The sequence below is a fragment of the Marmota monax genome, unplaced genomic scaffold (genome assembly GCF_021218885.2).
Source record: "Marmota monax isolate L192 unplaced genomic scaffold, Marmota_monax_Labrador192_F-V1.1 WCK01_AAM20220418_F8-fsc00008, whole genome shotgun sequence".
NCBI lineage: Eukaryota > Metazoa > Chordata > Mammalia > Rodentia > Sciuridae > Marmota > Marmota monax.
The window spans coordinates 19,873,143-19,893,503 of record NW_026694432.1 but is presented as its reverse complement, the minus strand read 5'-3'; the positions used below and the strand labels follow the sequence as shown (position 1 = coordinate 19,893,503).

General features: G+C 57.0%; 1 protein-coding gene across 5 annotated transcripts in view; it reads right to left on the bottom strand.

The window, feature by feature from the left end:
• Ahdc1 (AT-hook DNA binding motif containing 1) overlaps window positions 1–20,361 on the bottom strand; it is a 66,483-nt gene that overhangs the window by 9,095 nt on the left and 37,027 nt on the right. For 4 of the 5 annotated variants that reach the window (XM_046468604.2, XM_046468605.2, XM_046468603.2 and 1 more), the window contains exons 3-6: window positions 12,928–13,105; window positions 7,867–7,978; window positions 7,674–7,711; window positions 2,393–7,312 (exon numbers count right to left, since the gene is read on the bottom strand). In XM_046468604.2, coding sequence (XP_046324560.1) covers window positions 2,436–7,238 — 4,803 coding nt within the window. In that variant the 5' untranslated portion in view covers window positions 7,239–7,312; window positions 7,674–7,711; window positions 7,867–7,978; window positions 12,928–13,105 and the 3' untranslated portion in view covers window positions 2,393–2,435. Of the gene's footprint in view, window positions 1–2,392; window positions 7,316–7,673; window positions 7,712–7,866; window positions 7,979–12,927; window positions 13,106–20,361 lie in introns of all 5 variants that reach the window. The other variant, XM_046468606.2, reaches the window with a different exon arrangement.

Sequence of the window (20,361 nt, the reverse complement as noted above, 5' to 3'; positions counted from 1 at the left end):
TGGCCCTGCCTGCCTCGCCTCCCTGTTCGGCTTCATTTGTCTTCCCCTTGATTCCTCAGAGCTGAGCCTCTTTCTCCTCCAGGCTGTACACACTGCTGTTTCCTCTGTCCAGAATGCTCTCCATCTAGCTGTCTAACCACCTCATTCTTTCATGAAGCAGCTATAAGATAGGGTCAGCCTGTGACAGGCTGTCACAGCCCACAGCTTTCCTTCTCTTGCACAGTCCTTCCCACCACTTGAACTATCCAGTGCTCGGTGTCATCCCGCTTAATGTCTTTCCCTCTAAACTGGAAGCATCCTGAGGACCAGGTGCTTCATCTGTGGTGTTCAGTGTGCTGTGCCAATGTCTGGCTGCACAGATGTCTCAAGAACAACTGCATGCATCAGTTTGAGGACAGTGCTGTTAACTCCCAGCCCTGGATGGGGAGTGGGGCGAGAATGTGGGGCTGGATGGCATCCCAGTTCCTCCTGTGTTCAGGCCTCACTGGGTGGTTCCATTATGTATTTCACTGAGCTGTGACCTGCCCAAATCCCAGCCCCCACACCTGCTCATTTTCCCACCCAGAGCCTGGGAGAAACGGTTTTTGGATTATTTCACATTTCTGGATTATCCATGAGACATCTCCCCTCCAGTGAGAAGGATCAAGAGTCTGACATTTTAAACCCTAAGCAGCTTCTCCCTGGTCTGCTTCAGATCTGCAGCTCTGCTGCTTGCAATGAGACGCATGGGGAATGGAAGGCCATTTTAATCTTGGCCTGGCTTCATTAGGAAAAAAAATATGTTGCCAAAAAAGGGAGGAAAAAAAAAAAAAGTTTGGTCTATTGTGTCTGCCATGTAGAGCTACAAGAACCTAAGAGATTATTAAAGTCAATTTCCTTCAACAGATGGGGAAGCAGAGGCCAGAGAAGGGCAAAAGCTTGGTCAAGGCCCTGGAGGGAGTTCATAGCCAATCTGAGATTGGTTGGTTCTCCCTCAGGACTCCTGGCTCCTATGTGTTGCCCTACGCTACCTTCAGGCACCAGGGCAGCTGAGGTCTAACAGAGAAGGTGTAGTAAGTTTCCGCTGACATTACTTCAGGACCCTGAGTCACCCTGGCCTTGAATCACTTCTTCAGAGGAGGGATAGGTCTTTCCAGTAGCCCTGTTATTCCACCTCCAAGAAGAGAAACAAACTCCCAGGAGGCTTTGGGGCAGCAGAGGTAAAGATCAAGGGTCTCAGACACCACTCAGTCCATCCCACTGCCAATTACCACATCTTGACCAATTCTGTGACAGATCTGTTGTCCCAAAGTAGGACCAGTGTGGTTATATTCTGGAACAGGTTGCTCTTCAAGAAAATGATTCCTTTAACCTGAACTATTCCCTTTGATCATTTTGGGGGTATTTTTGTGTCTTTTCTTTCTTAGAAACATCAGATCTAAATCTCAGGATACTTGACCCTTGGAGAAACACTTGGCTGAAGAAAAGGGACTAACTTTTCTAGGGTGAAGACATCTTATATTTGGAGACAGACCCTTTGATTGTGAGTTCTTGGGGACAATGGGACGACACTACCTGTGTCCATTGCTGGATCCCTCCCCCACAAGCCCTAACCACACAGAGCCTACCTCAGATCAAAGAGGTTAAGAAACAATCTTTGAGGCTACTCTGGGGCAGTCAAGAGAAGATCCTTTGGGTCATTCTGTGAAGCCCTTGTAGAGTGTGTGAATAAGATGTTCTGGCCACACTCTGGCCTTGGCCCTGGCCATGCTGTGTCTTGGAATCAATATAGTCAATGAGGGTGTCCAGCAGTACTGGAATTCTGGATTGCCTCTGGATGATTGTCTGACCTGCTTCTCCCTTCACCCCTGCCACCCGGCCATAAGTGAAGTGGTGCGTTCTTGCTCAAGGCCATGAGAGAATGAGGGAAATAAATGACTGACAAACCAAACGAGGTGATCTTATCCAGTCTATGGTTCTCTGGCCATTCCAATTGCCAGTACCCACTGAGTGTCCCAATGGCTTCCCCACCCAAGCACTCTGTCTCCTCCCCAAGACTATCCACAGGGCTGGGGATGTGGCTCAAGCGGTAGCGCGCTCGCCTAGCATGCGTGTGGCCCGGGTTCGATCCTCAGCACCACATACCAACAGAGACGTTGTGTCCGCCGAGAACTAAAAAATAAGTATTAAAAAAATTCTCTCTCTCTCTCTCTCTAAAAAAAAAAAAAAAAGACTATCCACAACCTCTAATGCTGAATCCTTTCTTCCTGCTTTGGGTTCCCAGTCTTACGCTTAAATCCTACAAATGTATCCTGCTCACCTCTGTAGCTCTTCCCCAAGCCCAGGCTTTAACACCTTCCTCCTCTCCACCCCACCAGGACTTTGCCCACTGTACCCACATCCCCAGACTCACCCAGGAACAAAACCTCGCGGTCCAGTCGGCACTTCAGTTGGCACTACAGGGAGGTGACGGTGAATGTGTCCTCAGGGTGAGGTTCCGCCATGGGCCCCAGGAAGCTGCTCTTGGGGCCCCCACCCAGGCCAGGATGCGCCTGCGGCATAAAGCCTGGATACCTGTAGGCGGTGTCCTGCAGGGGCAGCAGCGAGTCCCTCGGCACAGGGGACAGGGTCAAGTCACTAAGGAGTGGACAGCCATAGCCAGCAGCGGCTGCGGCAGGGCCACGGGGTGGACCAGGTGGCCGGGCCATCTCCAGTGGCTCCTTGTCAGCCTTTGGCGTGGCTGGTGGGCTAGCCAGGTGTGGGGCACTGAGGCATGCGGCCTCCGTCCTGCCCAGGAAGTCAGCCAGCAGCCCTGTACCCACCTTGCCTTCATATGGTGGGCTACGGGCAGCTGAGCCTGGTGGGTACCAATAGGCTGTGCCCTTGCAACTGGGGGAATCGTAGTGAGGTTGGCCTAGTGGCAGGTCCCGGCAGCTCAGGTGGGCCTGGGCCGCAGCTGCATGGCCCAGGCTGGCCCCCTGGAGCCCATGCTTGAGGGGCTCACAGGCAGCCAGCTTTGTGGGTGGCGGCCGCAGCTCTTCCTTGAAGCCCAGCGTGGGTGAGCAGGTGGGTGAATATGCCTTCTGCAGGCCAGTATCGAACACTGTGGGTGGGTGGGCCAGTGGTGGGAAATGCTTGCCGTCAAGCTCAGGAGCACCCAAGCTGGGTGAGTCGCAGTGAAAACCTTGGCCGAAGGTACCATCAGAAGGCGTGGATGGGTTCATGGAATAGGGTCCCATGAAGTCACAGGGGTCTCGCTCTCCCACACTGAAGGCCCTCGACTGTGAGGGTAGTGGTGACATGCTGCTGTCCCCACTGTAGTAGTCCAAGCCAAGGTCTGGGCTGTCCTGGAACAGCGGGTTGACCGGCTGTGGCTTGGGGATGAACTTGGCTTTGGCTGCTGCACCACCTCGCTCCTTCTTGGCCGAGCAGGCCCCGCCACCCCGACCACCCCGGGGCTGCCGGGGCCCGGTGCTCCGTTTAGATGGGTAGCCTGAGGCAGCGGCCGAGGCAGATGTGGAGAAGCCCAGATGTGAGGCTTCGAACAGGTCTACCTTCTTCCGCCGTCCACGGCCAGGTTTGGAGCTGCTCTGGAAGAGGACGCTCTGGTTCCAGTTGTAGCCGGGGGCAGAGGACGCCTCGTTCCAGTCCATCATCAGTTTCTCCAGGCTGGATAGGCTCGACTGGCCCTCGCTGCTCGAGGCCTCACTGTTGGCACGACGAAAACCACCACCAACGGGCTGATTGAACTGGGTGCTGTCGGAGGACGACTCGGAGAAAGTCTCAGACACGGCTGTCTGCTGCTTCACCTTCTGCGGCGTGTAGTTGGAGATGTCTAGGATCACGTTGGGCTCACTGACGTGGCAGTCAAAACTGGGATTGTAGAGCTGACTAAAGGCTTCTGAGGCCCAGTCCAGGCCTCCATAGCCCTGCCGGAAAGGCCACTGAGAAGCCCCCGCAAATTGCCGACAGTTCTCAGGCGAGGGCTGAAAGGAAGAAGAGGAGGAAGAGGCGGCAGAGGCTGCGGAGGTGGCAGAAGCTGTGGTGCCCTTGGGCACCATGTAGCCACCGGGCGAGACCGTGCTGGCCCGGCTGTCACAGCGCAGGGGTGTGGGGGCTGATCCAGAGAAGGGGGTCCCCTCAGAGCTGTTGAAGAAGGAGGCCTTGCTTGGCGGCAGGCAAGGGCCCCCAGTAGGCGGTGGGGCATAGCCAGCACTATGGGCACTGCTGGGCGAGGCAGGAAGGCTATTGCCACTGCCATAGGCAAAGCTGCAGTCCTTGCTGTTAGCACAGTCCTGCCCTGTAAAGGGCTTAGCTGGGGCGAATACGCTTTGTCCAGCCCCATAGCCACTGTACTGGGCAGGGTAGGTGTTGGTGGGCGGGTGGGTTGTAGGAGAACGGGCCACAGCTGACGGCGGGGGAGCCAGCTTTGGGAAGGTCTCAGCTGCCCGGCAGTCTGAAGCGGCTGGGGTTATACCGTAGCTTGCTGCCCGTCCTGGTGGGAAGGTCTGGCGAGTGGGCAGAACAGGCTGGAAGGAGGGGTCTGCCCCAGTCCCACTGCTGCCCACTGCCACTGGGCTGGCCTTGGCTCCCCGGCTAGGGAAAGTGGACAGGCCCCGCTGGGCAGGCAGGGCACTGGTGGGAGGCCCCGCGTAGGTGCCTGATGCCTTCCGGGACTCAGGGCGAGAGGCTGAGAGGGCAAAGTCCAATAGGTCAGAGGAGTCATCCGAATCGAGCAGGGAGCGAAAATAGCCGGTGAAGAGGTTTTGGCGCTCCTGGCTGAGCTCAGTCTGGCCTGAGGGTGCGCCCGTGCCATAGTAGCTTCCTCGGCCGGAAGCCCCACTCTCCAGCCCAGTGGAGGCAAAGGCCCGGGCCTCGGTCCCTTGAAAACCACAGTTTCGACCAGCTTGCCCACCTGGATGCCCGTGGTGAGGGGCCCAGCCACCACCCTTGTCCCCGGCCCACTCAGCACCCGCCTCCCCAAAGCCTGGGCCACTGGGCACCTGCTCTGGGAACAGAGTCCCATTCTTCCGGGACCGCCTCTTACGCTTGGGCTTCCCAGTCACTGCATCCACTTCCCCCCGGCCCCGTTTGCGTGGGTGCCCCAACTCAGTGAGGCCAGGACCCCCGACCCCAGCAGCTGTCACTGCCACCACCTTCTTTTTCTTGCCAATGCCCTCGAAGAAGTCACTGAAGGAGCATCGGGCTGCCTTGGCTGCATGGCCCCCACCCCGGCCACCAAAACCTCCTGTTTTGCCCCCACGCCGCCGGAAGCCCTGCACACGATGCAGAAAGTGGGAGATGCTTTGGGTGTCAGGGGCCTGGTGCACCGACTCTGGTTCACTGGGTGTCCAGCAGCGGGGCGGGGAGCACCGCCCAGCACATTGGCTCTGGCGGTTCAGGAAGGCCAGTTTGGCGAGGACGTCCGAGTACTCGGCCTTACTGTCATTGGCGTCCGCTGCATAGGATGGCTGGGGAGATGCCAGCTTCTGCTTCCGCCGCCGCCGCTTCTTCACCTCTGGCATGGCCATCGTGGCTGCCGCCACAGTGGCTGCCTCAGTTGCCACCACTGCTGGTTCTTTGGGCTTGCCGGGACCCAGCAGCAGGTTCTTAGGAGGGCGGCCACGCTTTCGCTTGAGAATAATGGGCATCTCACCTGGTGGGAAAACCACCACCACATTCCGCCCATTATTCTTCATCTTGAGCAATGGAGTGGGCTCTGCTGACACACGCAGGCCCAGCTCCTTGCCCTCCACGCTCAGGCTGCTACTCAAGGATGACACTTTGTATGTGGTCTTGTTCCGTCGCCCCAGAGACACAGGGATCTTAGCCATCTTCACCACCATTCGCCGCACACCCCGGCACTTGCCTTTGCGGGTAGGGACCATAGGGGTCTGGGAAGATTCTGGCTCCAGCTCTGAGACTGGGCCTGGGCCTGGCAGGGTGGGAGGTGGTGGAGGTGGTGGTGGTGGGGGCTCAACCAGGGCAGCTGCCAGTCCTGTGGGCATAGGAAGGGGGAGTAGGCGGCCCTCAGGTCCAGCATCTGCCTTGCGCCCCCGTCCGGCTTTCCGCCGGCGACACAGGATCTTTGGCCTATCGGTGCGCCGCAAGGCATACTTAGGATGGCCCTCAGGCCCTGGGGGACCATGGGGTGAGCACAAGTCCAGGCGCAAGGGCTCAGCCAGTGGGCAGTGCCCCAGGGGCTGCTGGGCCTCCAGACGGCGACCTGGGACATCCAGCAACTTAGGCAAGGGGTCAAGGGCCTGGGGGTCAAGCAGCTGTGACTCCAGGGAGTCAGGCAGGGTATCCAGGGCCTGTAGAGCCAGGCCTGGCAGCCCCAGAGGATCAGCAAGAGGTTGCAGGGGTGGCAGCTCCAAAGTTTCCCCGAGTGGCTCTAGTGCCTGTGGGTCCAGGAAGCGGGGCTGGGGGTCCAGAAGCTGAGGCTCTGGCTCAGGAGATGGTGGCTCGAGGGCCTGGGCCTCCAGCAGCTGGGCCTCAGGGCAGGTAAGGGAGGCCAGCTCGCTGAGGATGTCAGCGTCAGCGAGTTCTGAGTAATCAGGACCATCTGGCTCAGGCTCTGGGGGCAGACCAGTGGTGGCAGCCGTGGCCCCAGGACTATGGCCTTGGCCAGGCTGGGGACTATCCCTAGGCTCAGGCTCAGGCTCGTAGAGGGGATGGCCAGGCCGCTCCGATTTGGCATGAGAAGTGGCACGTTCCTCGGGGCTGCGGATGCTGTTGGCCAGGCTGGGCGAGGAGAAGAAGCTGTACTGTAGATCGCCAGGTGGTGGGGCAGGGGGGCGGCTCAGCCGCAGCCCACCACAGTCCAGATGCACACCGCTGTGCTGCAGGTCCTGGGAGAGTCGTGTCAGGTCCTTCATGATGTCAATCAGCTGCACCACTGGACGCAGGTTCACCCGCCCGTTATCCCAGCGGCGACAGGAGCTGCTGCTGTCTCCGGCTGGTGTGGGGCAGCGGGCCTGGGAGACGGGCCGGGCTGCCCTTGGGGGCAGCGGGTCGTCTCCCTTGGCAAGGACTGGTGGGCGCCGGGTGCTAGGGTCCCGACGTGGGGGTGGGCGTGGGTTCTCGGAGAAAGTGTGGGTAGAGAAGGCCTTGTCGGGTGGACTGGCGGGGGGCCGGGTGGGAAGCAAGGGCCGGGGGGTGGGGGGGCCACCGGGGTAGTACTTGGGCTCCCGGAGGTAGTCAGGAGAGCTGCACACGGCACTGGAAGTCACCACCAGGCCCTGGGGCTTCACACGCATCCTGACCTTGTCCTCCGAGGGCCTCCGGGCGGGGCCGGGGCTGACATGAGGGTGCGAGAAGCCGGGACCAGGACCTGCTGGGCAGGACACGCAGGAGATCCCTTATTGAACATGGGCTTCCCCTATCCAATGAGTCCCTGGGTCTCCTCCCCAAGGTCTCAGCCCCCTTACCAAGCTCAAGTCCCTGCCCCTAAGCCCAGTCTCCTTGCAGATCCCCAGCCTTTCCCAAACCACCTGTGCATAGTGAACCCCTCATGGGCCCCAATCACAAATATGGACAATTGACGCCCTTCTCCACCCTGGCTATGGGCTAAGGAAGCCCATCAGCAGGAGGCGGCCACCACTCCAGATCAAACTTAATGTCTTATTGCAGGTATGGCTCTCCTCATTCCAACCCCAACCCTTAGGACTCAAAGAAGAACCCTGGCCACTCACCCTCGGCTCTGCCGCCTGGGCTGTCACACTGGAGATCTCTGTGGGTAACAAGAGAGGCGACAGGAGATCTGAATCCCCCATGTGACTGGTGGCCACACTCAACCCTTCCCACCTGCCCACTCACTGGCCCAGCCTCCTCCAGATGCCACCCCCGTTCCTTCAGCACCCCCTCCAGTGTGCACACCCGGCTGACCTGGGAGAGAGTGGGCCCCCGTGCCTGGGGGCTTTGCCCGTTGCTGGCTATCAGCTGTGGGTACTGTGGAGCACCTTCTGCTTGAGCCCAGGCCTCAGGCTGTGGACAGCGCCTGGAAAGGACCATCTCAGCTCAGGTTTAGTAAGCACCTACTGTGCGCCAGGTACTGGGCTATTAACAACCATATTTTGCAGATGAAAAAAAAAAATGAAGGCTCACAGTTGAAGTAACACCTTTCATTCAGACACCCATTATTTATGGAATGCCTACCTTGCACAAGGACTGGGCAGACAGACATTGATCAGATAATCATAAGTGATTTCATGATTAGTGTGATAAGAGTTGCAAAAAAAAAAGTGAAGACTGCATGAGGTCAGAGGTTGAGTGATCACTGGGGAGTCAACCACAAAATCCCCTACTTCCGGGACACTTTCTCTGTGGCCAAGGGTGGGCCAAACAATTTATTTAGATGATCTTGTCCCATCCCCTTCACACCTGTGATCAATATGATCATTTTTACAGAAACCATCCACTGCAGGTGTTAAACTCCTGCAGGGCAAAGTTAGCTGTCCTACTCAGTGTTGCAGGAATCTCCCAACATCCAGAACCACACATGGCCCACGGAGTGGCCAAAAAGGTATCTGTTAACAAATGAGGCCCACAGAGCAAGCAACCTACCCTGCCTTTTCCCAGGAAGCTCTTTCTTATTCTTTTCCAGACCCAAAAGTGTGACCTAAGAAGGATGCTGACAAAGGGACAGAGACAAGAATGTGGAAAGGGACATTCTCCGACTCCTTTCTCCACTTCCTCAGAGAGACCCTCTGATGCTCCATCCTACTTCTGGCCTCTGTTCAGCCCCTATCTATTTCACCTTCATAGCATTTATCACAACTGTAATCAATTACTTGTGTGACTGGCTGTTTAGTGTGTCTCCCTGGAGAGTGTGGGCTCTTCAGGGGCAGGGATCACATCTGTCTTGTTTACCATTGTATCCTCTGACCCCAGGGCCTGGGCTATGGATGCTACATAAATATTTACCAACTAACTCCCTGAGCTGATCATGGCAGAGCTGGGATTTACATCCAGGCAAGTCTGACTCCCAAGGAAGCCTTGGGGACTCAGGACTGGACTGATCCCGGGGAGCTAGGATCTCAGGGAGCTGAATGGGCCCGGATCGCTGAAAGGGTCATAAAGACTGACCCAGCTTTGAATCCCCTGGACCCATCCCCAATAGACACAGGCAGATTCTCAGTTGCTGCCATATTATTCAGTGCTGTCACCCCATCGGCAGATTGCAGAGCTGACTTAGGAACAGGATGGTGTGAAAAGGAACACCCCTCTGTTCCCTTTTGGAGGGCAGCAATGTGCAACCTACAAGGCACCTCCACATACAGGATCCACTGAATCTTCACAGCAACCTGGGAGGCATGCATGGTTTATTATCCCCATCTTATAGAGGAAACAGGCCCAGAGCAGTTGTGAAACTTGCCTGAAGTCACACAGCTGCTCAAGAGGAGGCTTCCTAATTTTGCCTAAGGCAAAAGCCTCCTTCCACTCCAGGCTCCTGCAACTCTCCTCCAGCCACTCCTGGAAAAGCTCCTTCTAGAGCCATGGTCTAATTTAAGGCTGGGAGGAACCTTCAAATTATCTAAGCCATTGGCTTTCAAACCCTGGGCCTGGGGGAGCTGTGTAACATTCCAGATACCCAGGCCCTAGTCCAGGGGAGTCTGACTCACACATCTGAGGGACATCTGGGAATCTGTATTTTTAATCAGCTGCCCCAGTGGGTACACTGTCCTATTGCCATCTCATGCCCTCCCATTTTATAGATGAGGAAACAGAAGACTTTGCCCAAGGCTACAAAATGGCATATGAAGGGCCCCTTTGTTGTTTATCCAGGTGAACCACCCCTCTGCCCACTGTTCCTTCCCTCCCTGCAGGTCCCAGGCTTCAGCTGCTCCTCACTGTCCTACCCTCAGGCTCCCTCAGGACTCTGCTCTCCTGGGCGGTAGACCTGGCCCCTCCCAGGTCAGGCTCTCTCTGCTCCTAGGACTTGGAGCACTGCTGCTCTTGCAGGAAGAACTGTGGGTAACAGCCTCCCAAAGTGGGGAAAAGGGCTCAGACAATGGAATTTCCAATTTCCAACAGTATGGTTGGTCCTTGGCTCTGATGCCCTGTCTGAGATACCTACCAACAGCCACTATCCCTCCCTTACCGCGGGTGGGGCTCTGCAGACCGCCCACTTGGGGCCTGAGGGTGTGATCTTGGCAGCAGAGACAAACCTCCTCTCCAGTGGCTGCTTCTGTTCCACCCACCCGTGAAGACCTTTGGCCACGTCCTCCTGACTGTCCACTGCTCTTTTTGCAGCCTCTGGGATCTGAGGCTCAAGCAGCTGGCTCCCCTCCCCGCCACACCCCAGCAGGCAGTCTTCTCCTGGCCCCCTCCCAAGGGTACTACCCAGCCCTGGTCTGTGAACAAAGTCGAAAGGGTCCTTCTGTCTGCCTTGTCTGCTTCTGGGTCAGTGTGTCTGAGCTTGCCCACAGGGACGCCAGCCGCTGGGAGGGGGCTGGGGGCCCCAACCTGCTGCACAGTGCCGGGAAGCGCCAGCCCACATCCTTGAGTCCCTAGCCCCACCCTCCCCGCTGTGGCTGTGACCACCCCACCCCTTCCCCACCCTCCTCCCCTCCCCCACCCACAGCCTCCCCAGGGGAGCCCGGCTGCCAGCCCCAGCACTCACTTCCGGCCTCATGACCCTCTCTCTCCAGCCTTATGCACTCCCCTCCCTTTCCCCTCCCAGCCTGGTCCGTGGACCCAGGGACATCCTCTTGGCAGTGAAAAACACTGTATCACAGGGGCTATCACTGCTGTCCTGAGCCCCAAGACCTTTCCCATTGCCTCTTTTCCTCCCAGGGCCTCACCTCTCAGGCTCATCTCCCTCAGGAATGAGGCAGCACCCCTCTCAGTCTCCTTCCCTTCAGCCCCCCACCTGCTGATCCAACCTGAAGCTCTTCCAACCTGATTCCAGCCCAGAATCATAACAAAAGTAACAATGATGGAAATAATAATGGCATCTTATTTGGTTTTAAAGGTAGGCACAGAGAGGTCATGTTATACCCTTAAAGACAAACAGCCATGTCAATTATGCCAGAACTTGACTTTAGTTTCATTGAGCTCCTCTAAACTAAACTACTTTGCTGTTCAGGGATTCAGCTCCCTCTCAGCCTGCCTCCTCTAACTGTCCTAGTCCTAACTATAAATTCTAACTGTTGACTTCTAATCTACCTTCTTTCTAGCTTCCTGTACCACCTCCCACAGTAGTCATCCAATGCACTACCTTCCCTTGCCACTAGGTGTCCCCTTAGAGCCACTGATGCCCCCAAGGGGAGCTGGTCCAGCCCAGCGCCAACACCCCCCCCACTCCGCCCCAGAGCCATCAGGGCCCCCCCACAGCACAGCACACCCTGGCCACACAGAGCTCCTTTGTGCAGCCCTCGCCCACCCCCTTCCTGTCCAGAGTGGGGCACCTGGCAAGCAGGTCTGCCCCCAAACCGCCCCCTGCCAGCCCCCTGCCCTGGGTGCCAGGTGTGTAGGCGCCACTGCCAGCTCTTGCTGGACCCGAGGGTCACCCTGCTGGCGGCCCTCCCTTCCTCCCTTCGAGGTCACCCAGGGACTGTGCTTCCCGCCCTGCTCCGCCCCCATCCCCTCCTGCCCTTGGCCCTTCCAGACTCCCGTCCTTGTCTTTCCTTCTGTCTCCCAGAGGACTCCCTCCTCCAACCCCACCAGGCCCTCCCCCCACCTCTCACCCCCTCCCACAGCCCTCCCCGGAGAGCACCCCATTCGCCCCGCCCCTCCCGCCCAGGTCTGAAGAACTCCTCCTCCTGGAAAGTCACTGCTGGAAAGGAAGTGACTTCAGCGATTTGGCCACAAGGCTGGGCACTGCTGAGCCCAGCTCAGCTCAAGGCTTGCCCGGCCCACCTCCAAATGGAGCCACGTGCACACACCAACCAAGCGTGCACCCAGAACCCTGAGCACTCACCTCTCCACCACAGAGTACTCAGATCTTGTCTACACATCTCTCCAGTGTGTACTAGGAACTTGTGTACATATGTCAACACTCAGTGTGGCACACACAATATGCCCATGCCCACCCAGAACCCAACCTGCATCCCACATGCTCACCACTCCAGGGTACCACTTACAAAGTCCTAGAACGTCTCCCCACTAGCTTAGTTGATTTACATAACCCTTGCACACACAACCATGAGCACCTAAGGACAGCCCAATGCATACACCTGCTTGCACACAAGTCTGAGTGCCAGCAAATTTACAGCCTGGTACACACAGCCTCGCATCCTCTCAGGGCCTCCCCACCCTTCCAATTCCAGGAGGCCCCACCCCCAGACCTCAGGCCCCAGGAATGCTCCTGTGGAAGCTGGGTGGGGTCCCCAGCAGGCTGAGCTCTAGAGAGTTTCCTGGAGCCCAAAGGCTTCATGTGTCAGTTTAGGGAGTTGCCTTTGCAGGGTAGGGCAGCCCCACCTGGCCCAGGCCTGGGTGGGCTAACTTGGCCCAGGACTAGGGAGGCGGGTTCTACTACTGCCCCCGCCCCCTCCCAGTCTTCTGAGGGCATCCTAGCACACCTGGATTACCCAGGGCCTCCTAGCACCTCACCTTGGCCTCCCTGCTCTCTGCTTCCATAGAATCCAGTAAAAAGGTGTCCTGGGGAGTGGGTCAGCTGCACACATCAGGCACTGTGGTTTCCACCTCTGCCCTGAGTCTTGGTCACTGTCAAAACCCCTTTCTCCTCCCAGTCCTCTCAGGTCATCAAGGCGCAGCAAAAGAGTCCTCAGGTTAGAAGGCAGGAAGGACTCCAGGGACTCACTGTATATCCATGAGCCTCAGTTCCCCTTTCTGGATAAGGGGAATTTGAGTAAGCTGGGTTAATATCTCTTGACTTTATTTAAAGGGCCTCTTTGTTGCCTAAGCTAGGAGGGGATCCCTGTTGGACTGGAAAGCAAGTCCCTGACTCCCACTTCCTGGGGGGTGACACAGGAACATGGTTACCTGAGCAGGCTGTGCAGATAGGCCTGGCTCAGCAGGAAAGGCCTATCTTTGCCAGCGTCTCCAGAGTGGTCTTCTTGGAGGCCTGAGTGTCACCTCTCACCCAGGGCCCTCTGCACAAGCTCAGCTGGGCAGGCTCTGGAATCCAGGCCAATGGATAGACAATCAGGCAAGCTCCCATCTGTGGAAGCAAACACAGCAGAGCAGGTATGAGCATGGATGCAGGTAAGCCAGCCAGGGAGCAGGGCGCACAGGGATTTTGAGCCAGGAGGCTGTCCTAGATGGGGTTCAATCCAGCTCTAACCTCATCTCAGGGGGGAGTTGTGAAACCCCAGCTCCAGTCAGAAAGGTCTTTGTATGTTTTGGTGCTTACACGCACACACGTGTACACACACCATGGCTGGGGAGAACCTCGTTTTAGGGAGTTAGATAGATCTTGGCTCAACTTCTCCCGGCAGCAACCTCTTTGGTTCTCCATTTTTTCATCTCTAAAATGGGGAGAATAAGATCTTATGGATAAGCCAGGCGCAGTGGCACATGCCCATAATCCCAGTGGCTCGGGACGTTGAGGCTGGAAGATCATGAGTTCAAAGCCAGACTCAGCAAAAGCAAGGCGCTAAGCAACTCAGTGAGACCCTGTCTCTAATAAAATACAAAATAGGGTTGGGATGTAGCTCCATGGCTGAGTGCCCCTGAGTTCAATCCCCAGTAAATGCGCCCCCCCCCCCCGAAAGAAAAATCTATGGATAGAGAGGAGCAATCTGAAGAAGCTATACGTGCCAAGACCTTGCCCACAATGCAGGCAAGAGAGCTGCTCTTCAGGGCAATGGTGGGTGTAGATTTCCACGAGGGTGCCCATGCACCTCTCCATCAGCAACTGGTGGTGTCTCTTGTTTTCTTTAATAACATGGCCTTCTTCACCATGTCCCTGCTTCCAATCTATTTGTCTCAAGGTCCGTACTAGAGCCCCCAGGGGATCTGGGATCCAGGCCTCATGAACTGCTTATAGGTCTTAGTTGCTTGGGAATTTGTGTGTGTGTGACAGAGATTCCGTCTGTATAAATGCATGTTGGTGAATGTCTCATTGTCTGGGTAAATACACCTGTATGTGGGTTCTGGGTCTACTTAGCCTGTCTGTATGCTTCCCTGTATTTCTGCATGCTTAAGGGTCTACATGTACGGGACCGTGTCTGCTCAGATGTGGTGTGTGTGCACATGTGTATGCTAGGCCAAGTGGGATCGGTGTCTTCAGTTACACAGGTAGGTATGTGCACTGTCTGAATTTCTATTCTGTTCATCTTTGTGTGTGCATCTAGCTGAGCCTGTGTTTGTATGCTTGTGAGACTCAAGCATAAGCGCCTGTGTCTGTGTCTGACAGGTGTGCCCAGCTGCGGTCAGGCTGTGCCTGTTCCTGTGTGCGCACACACTGTGCCTGGCTCTCTGTATCTAGCTGTGTCAGGAGCCAAACCGGCTCCTGCCTGTCTCAGAGCTCTCTGGATGCGTGTGTGGTGGGGGGCGGGGGCGTGCGGCTGATCCTCTGCTGTCCCTGCAGGTTTCCAATCTGGAGGCCTGTGACTGCGGGCACTGGTGTCACTGTAGATCAGCATTGCCTCCCTTCTACCTCTGCCTTTCTCTGGGTTTTCAGGGTCATGGTGTGATGGTGTGACTGGTCACGGTGTCCCTGTTGGTCTGTTTCACTATGGGTCAGTATGTACTTGTGGGTGTGTCCCTGCATGTGTGGATTTGTGTGACCTTATCATTGTGTCTGTGTATCTGCATGTGCTTCTGTATGTTGGTGGGTCCTTGTGCTGTGTCATTGTATGCCTGTGCCAGTATAGCCATGTGCCAGCGTCCACACGTGTGAACAGGCCTGTGTGCCACAGTACGCCTGTCAGCACAATGGTGCCTCAGTGTCTGTGTGGTACCTTTGTATAATGTGTGTGCATGTGCGTGCAAGGAGAGACCCTTTGTGAGACAGTATGTGTGTCTGTGTCACTGTGTTTATATGTGCCTGCTTCCCTCCTCCCTCCCTCCCTATCTTCTGCTCTCTCTCTCTCTCTCTCTCTCTCTCTCTCTGTAGGAGCCAGACAACTCCCCAAGCCTGGATTAGGGACAATTTATCCACAGGCAGAGAAGGAGAATTCCAACCTGCCAGAGCCTCCCTCCTCTGATCTGTCCCCCCTTCCCTGTGGTTGGGTGGGTACAGAAATGCAGCCTGGCAGCTCCCAAGCCCTTGGGGAGCCCCCACCTCTGCGGCTCCCCAGAGGCCTGGGAGGGCAGAAGAGATGGAAATTTGGGTGGCTCCAGAGCCCTCCAGTGGAGGTGGACCGCTGCCCCCCATCCAGGTCCCCACAGCTCAGCTCATCTTGGCCCTGTTCTCCTGCATATGGTGGCGGGTCCGGGGAGTCTGCATGGGGTCTGCCTGCCCCCAGGGGTGGGGAGACCTGCAGAGCGGAGCTGCCCCCAGATCCTCCACAACCTGGTACTCCCCAGTTGATAAACACCAGCCCCCACCAACACAAATGACCAGGGAAGTTGTGACTGTGCCCGCTCAGGCTGGGGGAGGCGGAGGGCAGTGTGGTGGGGGAATGGCTGGGACTAAGGCTCCCTTCCCGGTGCTCCAGGCGCAAGGCAGAATCACATGTTTCCCATTAGCTGCTCTGGCCTCCTTGTTCAGGGGGTGTTGGCTGGGGGAGATTTGTTCTGGTTGCAGACACCAGCAGAGACCACACAAGAGAGAGAGAGAGAGAGAGAGAGAGCGCGAGCAAGAGGGAGAGCCAGAGGGAGAAAGGAAAAGAGAGAGACAGACACATAGGGAGACAGAGACACAAGACAGGGAGAAAAGAGACAGAAACTGTGAGAGACAGACACACACAGACACAAAAAGGGGGACAGAAACTAGTGGTAAGAGACAGTGGGGGACCGGTTGGGAGGCAGCGGCCAAGTGCAGTGGGCTGAGACCTAGGCAGAGGCTGCAGGCAGGTATGGGTCAGGCACAGAATGGGAGGGGACCAGAAAGACCTTAGGGGGAGAGGCAGCAGGAGGGGGGCACCAGCATGCGGGGAGGGCACTGATGGAGATGGCAGTGGAAAGGGACAACCAGGGACTAGACTGTCCCACAGGAACCTGAAAAAGAACGGATGAGGCAGAGACAGGGTGGGCCGGGGGAAGGGCTAGGTGAGGGCAGGGGGAGGCCGTGCTGGGCGAGGGCGGCCAGCGCCCGGCCTCCCGCCTGCTGACCCTCCAGCCTTGGAGATAACAGGCCCGAATAGTGCTGACTTGCGGTTCAGAAATCCAATATCCTCCGCGGCGCACTAATCGACTACCTGAGCTCCCGGCCCGCGCCGAGCTGCCCCGATTAATCCTGCGGCTCCACAGCCTTAATTAGTTTAACAGTTTCAGGGGCAGAAGAGGCAGCGAATAGGGTCCCCAGGCCCATGGGGACACAGCCCCCCCGTGCAAATTCTGCCTGATGCCACACTTTCACAGGCACACACCTGCCTCGGCCCCAGAGGCCCCCATTGCGCACAGTCTGAAAAACACTGGGTCCTTCCTCCTGGGGAACAGTCCCAAGGGTTGGCACCTGGGTCAGAAGATAGGTCATGCGACACTGAGACACCCCTCCACACACACACTTTGACCTATGCCCAGGGCCTCCAGTGCTTCCTCTGGCTGGCCCTTTGGGGCCATGTGGTCTGCCTAGGGAGGCCCCACCAATGGCTAGCACCCCACCCCTGGGCAACATGTTGTCTCTTTAGGGTGAGAGACGGGCTACCATGAGCTACCACGTTACCGTCTTCCCAACAGCAGAAGAAAATCACACATCACCCCCCACAGAAGCACGGGATGGGCACATGGTGACATCTCTCACATAGGCAACAGCCAGAAAGACAGGTACACAAGTCAGTGACAATCCCCCTAACAGATGAGCTGGGCACATAACCTGTCGCTTCCCTGGAAGTATGAGATGGTCACATCTAACACCTCAGTCAGACAGCTCTCCAGGTGGTCATCTCTCACAGGACTACCATACAACCAGGCACCTCCATGCTGGAGAGGGTGTGGGAGGCACAGAGAAACTGTCACACACAGCCTAGCAAAACAGCCGCACACATCCCCACGAGACAAGCCTCTTTTTCTACCTGAGGGGAAGGCACAGACCTCCACCCACCAGAACCGGAGGCTGGGCATAACCAAGCCCCTTCCCTGAGGCCTCCCTACGGATTGTTGGGATGGGTATGTGACATGTCACCTCCCTGACTGCTCGGGACAGGTGACAGTCTGCCCACCCACACCCCTCCCCCACCACTGTCGCCAGCCTGAGTGGTGCTGTCCTCTGCCTGCAGAGGCGTCACAGCTCACAGGGCATGAATGTCACCCCAGCACTGCCAGAGCCAGGCACAGCCACACGTTGCCCCAGTGACAAACACCACTGGCCCCAGGAGGAGGTGGAGGCACACAGGACTCTGGGTGTGACCTTGGTCCCTGGACACCATGAGGGGCGGTGCTGTGGCCTTCTGCCTGGGTAACCCGTGCTGGGGGAGAGAAGCGCCGGGAGGAAGCTGCCTGGGCACAGAGATAACCTGAAATGCCACCTCTCCAAACACCCCCTGCCCCCATTTCTCATTTAACGTAGCTGTGTATCTAGGCAGGGGGCAGAAGGAGCAGTGGAGGGAGGGCTGTCACTGAAGCTGTTTCTGTCACACTATTTAGAGATTGGTGGGAAGCAGAGGGTCTAGGGCTTGCTGTCACCACACACTCACGGAGCAGGGAGTGGAATAATGGCTTGAGACACCCTGTGCTGTGGGGGTACTCCTCTTCCTTGGAAAGGCCCTCTCTCTAAACTTCAGGACACAGAGCTAGGGACAAGGAGGCCAAAGTCCAGGGGCATGACTCACCCAGGGAACAGGCCCAGCCTGCTGGCCAGAGTGGTGAGGAAGGCCAGGAGCCAAGAGGCCCGGGTTCAAGTCTGAGCTCCTCCCAGGCCAAGCTGGGTGACCTTGGAGCAGAGGCTCAGCCTCTTTGGCTTTGGGGAGGTGGAAGGGAAGTGCCAGGTCCAGAGAAGCTGAAGGGGTGGGCCTGGGAGGGGGAGCATGGGAAGGATAGTGGGTTCCTCCCCTGACTCTGCTCTGCTGCTTCCTCACAGGGAACCTCTTCTTCTGCACCTCAGTCTCCTCATCTGGAGGTAGAGACATTAACATGCGTCTCACAAGAACACACAGCAAAAAGTGGGCAGGTGCTCAAGAAACAGGAAGTCTCTTACTGAAAAGAGGGAGAACTAGACGAAGAGAAGGCAAAAGACTTGCCCAGGCTGGTTTCCCACCTGAGCTGTTTCTTTAAAATTGCCTGGAAGAGTGTGTGTGTGTGTGTGTGTGTGTGCGCGCGCACATTGGGGGGCGGTCCTGTTGGATGCAGAGAAGACCACCCCAAGACCAAGGGATTTGATAGGACTGTCATCCCCCTCACCTTTACCCTAAATAAACCTCACTTTGCCCACCTTCAAACCTTGTACTAGAGCAGCAGCTCAAAGGGAGGAGCTCAGCCCACATCCCAGCTCCCCATGACCCCAAAAGCACCTGCTGCTCAGAAGGAGCAGGGGACCTGGGTAGTCAGCGCTATACAAGAGCCCCCCTCTTACAAGAGCCCAGAGAGGGATAGGCCTAGCCTGAGGTCACACAGCAGCAGCAGAGCCCAGAGCTCTGGTCAGGAACAGCCTCAGAGCAGAGTTCCTCCAGCCCCTGGGGGTGGCTGGAGCTGGGGGGCCCTGAGGGACTGAGCAAAACGTGGCGACAGATGGCCTGCCGAGGCAGCGGCGATCTGGGCGGCTGGCAGGCATGCTCGCTCCCGCGCAGGGAAGCAGCTAATTTTAGCTAAGGCCTCGATGCCAGCTTTGTTCCCCCCACCCACCCGCCGAGGGGGCCCAGCATGCCTTGCGTGCAACCCGCCTCCCCCAGGCACCCCTACTCCCCCGCCTGGCCCCTTGGTGAGTAGTGCCCAGACCCCAGGGTCCTAGAACTGTCTGCCTGACCAGGCCTCACCACACCCAGAGGCAAGGGCTGGGCTCTAGAGGCCTGGCTCCCCACTCCAGGCCTGTTTGCCCATGACTCCGAGCTCATTCCTTGAAGAGGGATGACAGGAGGAAGGCTAGAGGCCACTGCCCAGATTGGGAGGGCTGGACAGCAGGGGCTGCCAGTGTTGGAGGAGGCGGGCACTGTCCTCCACCCAGCACTTAAGGAGACAGGACCCTGATTCCACCAGGACCTCGATTCTTCTGGGCGGGAGTCCTTCCTCCTGTTGGTGAGCAGGGGCTCGGGAGTTACTCAAGTCTTTCCTTGTTCCTCATAACTTTGAGTTTGCTTCAGGGACTCTTATAGTACTTTCAAGAAGTCAGAGCTAGAGCAAGGTTGTAACCCTGTGCCACAGGGGTAAACTGAGGCATGGTCCAACCAATCTCAGGAATCGGTGAGGTCTAGACACGATCTTCTGTAGGTCCTTATATCTAGGAGGCTGCTTGGCTGACACAGAGCCCCTGCGAGTACTCACTACCTGGGCTGGTGAAAGATGAACCAGGTGGAGAGAGCCCATCCTCCAAAACCCTACAAAGGGAGACCTGGCACCCCACTCTCTGCAGGCTCTTTAACCTAAGACCCTCCCTTTCAGGTTCAACTATACACGCCCAATGGGGCTTTCAAGTCACATGGCCCTCACTAGTAAGGGGGCTCTTTGGGGGTGATTCTGGAGGACTTCCCTCAGTTCCACGACCAGGGGCTATGAGAGAAATGGCTAAGAAGGAAAGAAGAGGAGGAGACTTGAAAGGAATTTCTGTATTTAGAGGGAAAGTCAGAGAAAGAGAAGGAAAGGGAGGGAGAAATCAAGGCAGAAAATTAGAGACAAAAAGAAGATCATGGAGAAAGAGATAAGGAAGGAGGGCTTGGGAGACAGTGACCAGGAAAGAGAGGAAAGGGATGGGGAGGGGGGGACACATGCCACAGGAAGGAAGACAGCAAGAAAGAGATTCAGGAAGGGAGAGAAGAAGGAAGAAAAAGACAAAGAGAGACAGGCAGGATGATGCAGAGACAAAGACACACGCACACAGAAGGAGAGAAAGAGAGACAGACACATGGTGGGAAAGAGACAGAGGAGCCTGCCATAGGCAGGCCAAGGCAGCGACCCAGGGAGCTGGAAGCAGGGAGTGACACACCCAGAGACCATCAGAGACAGCAGAGAGGGTGAGACACACTCCTAGAATGGGGCGGGAACAAGGGGGAGACACTAAGTGATAGAGTGTGGGGGGAACAGCAGGAGTAGGCAGAGGCAAGGAGGGAGGGGGCGTAAGTAGGAGAAAGAGGAGGGGAGATGTCGTCGCCAGAACTGGGGGGGACAGAGGACAGAAATGGAATGTGGGTCTAGGCATGAGGCTCACAGATGCATCGGCTC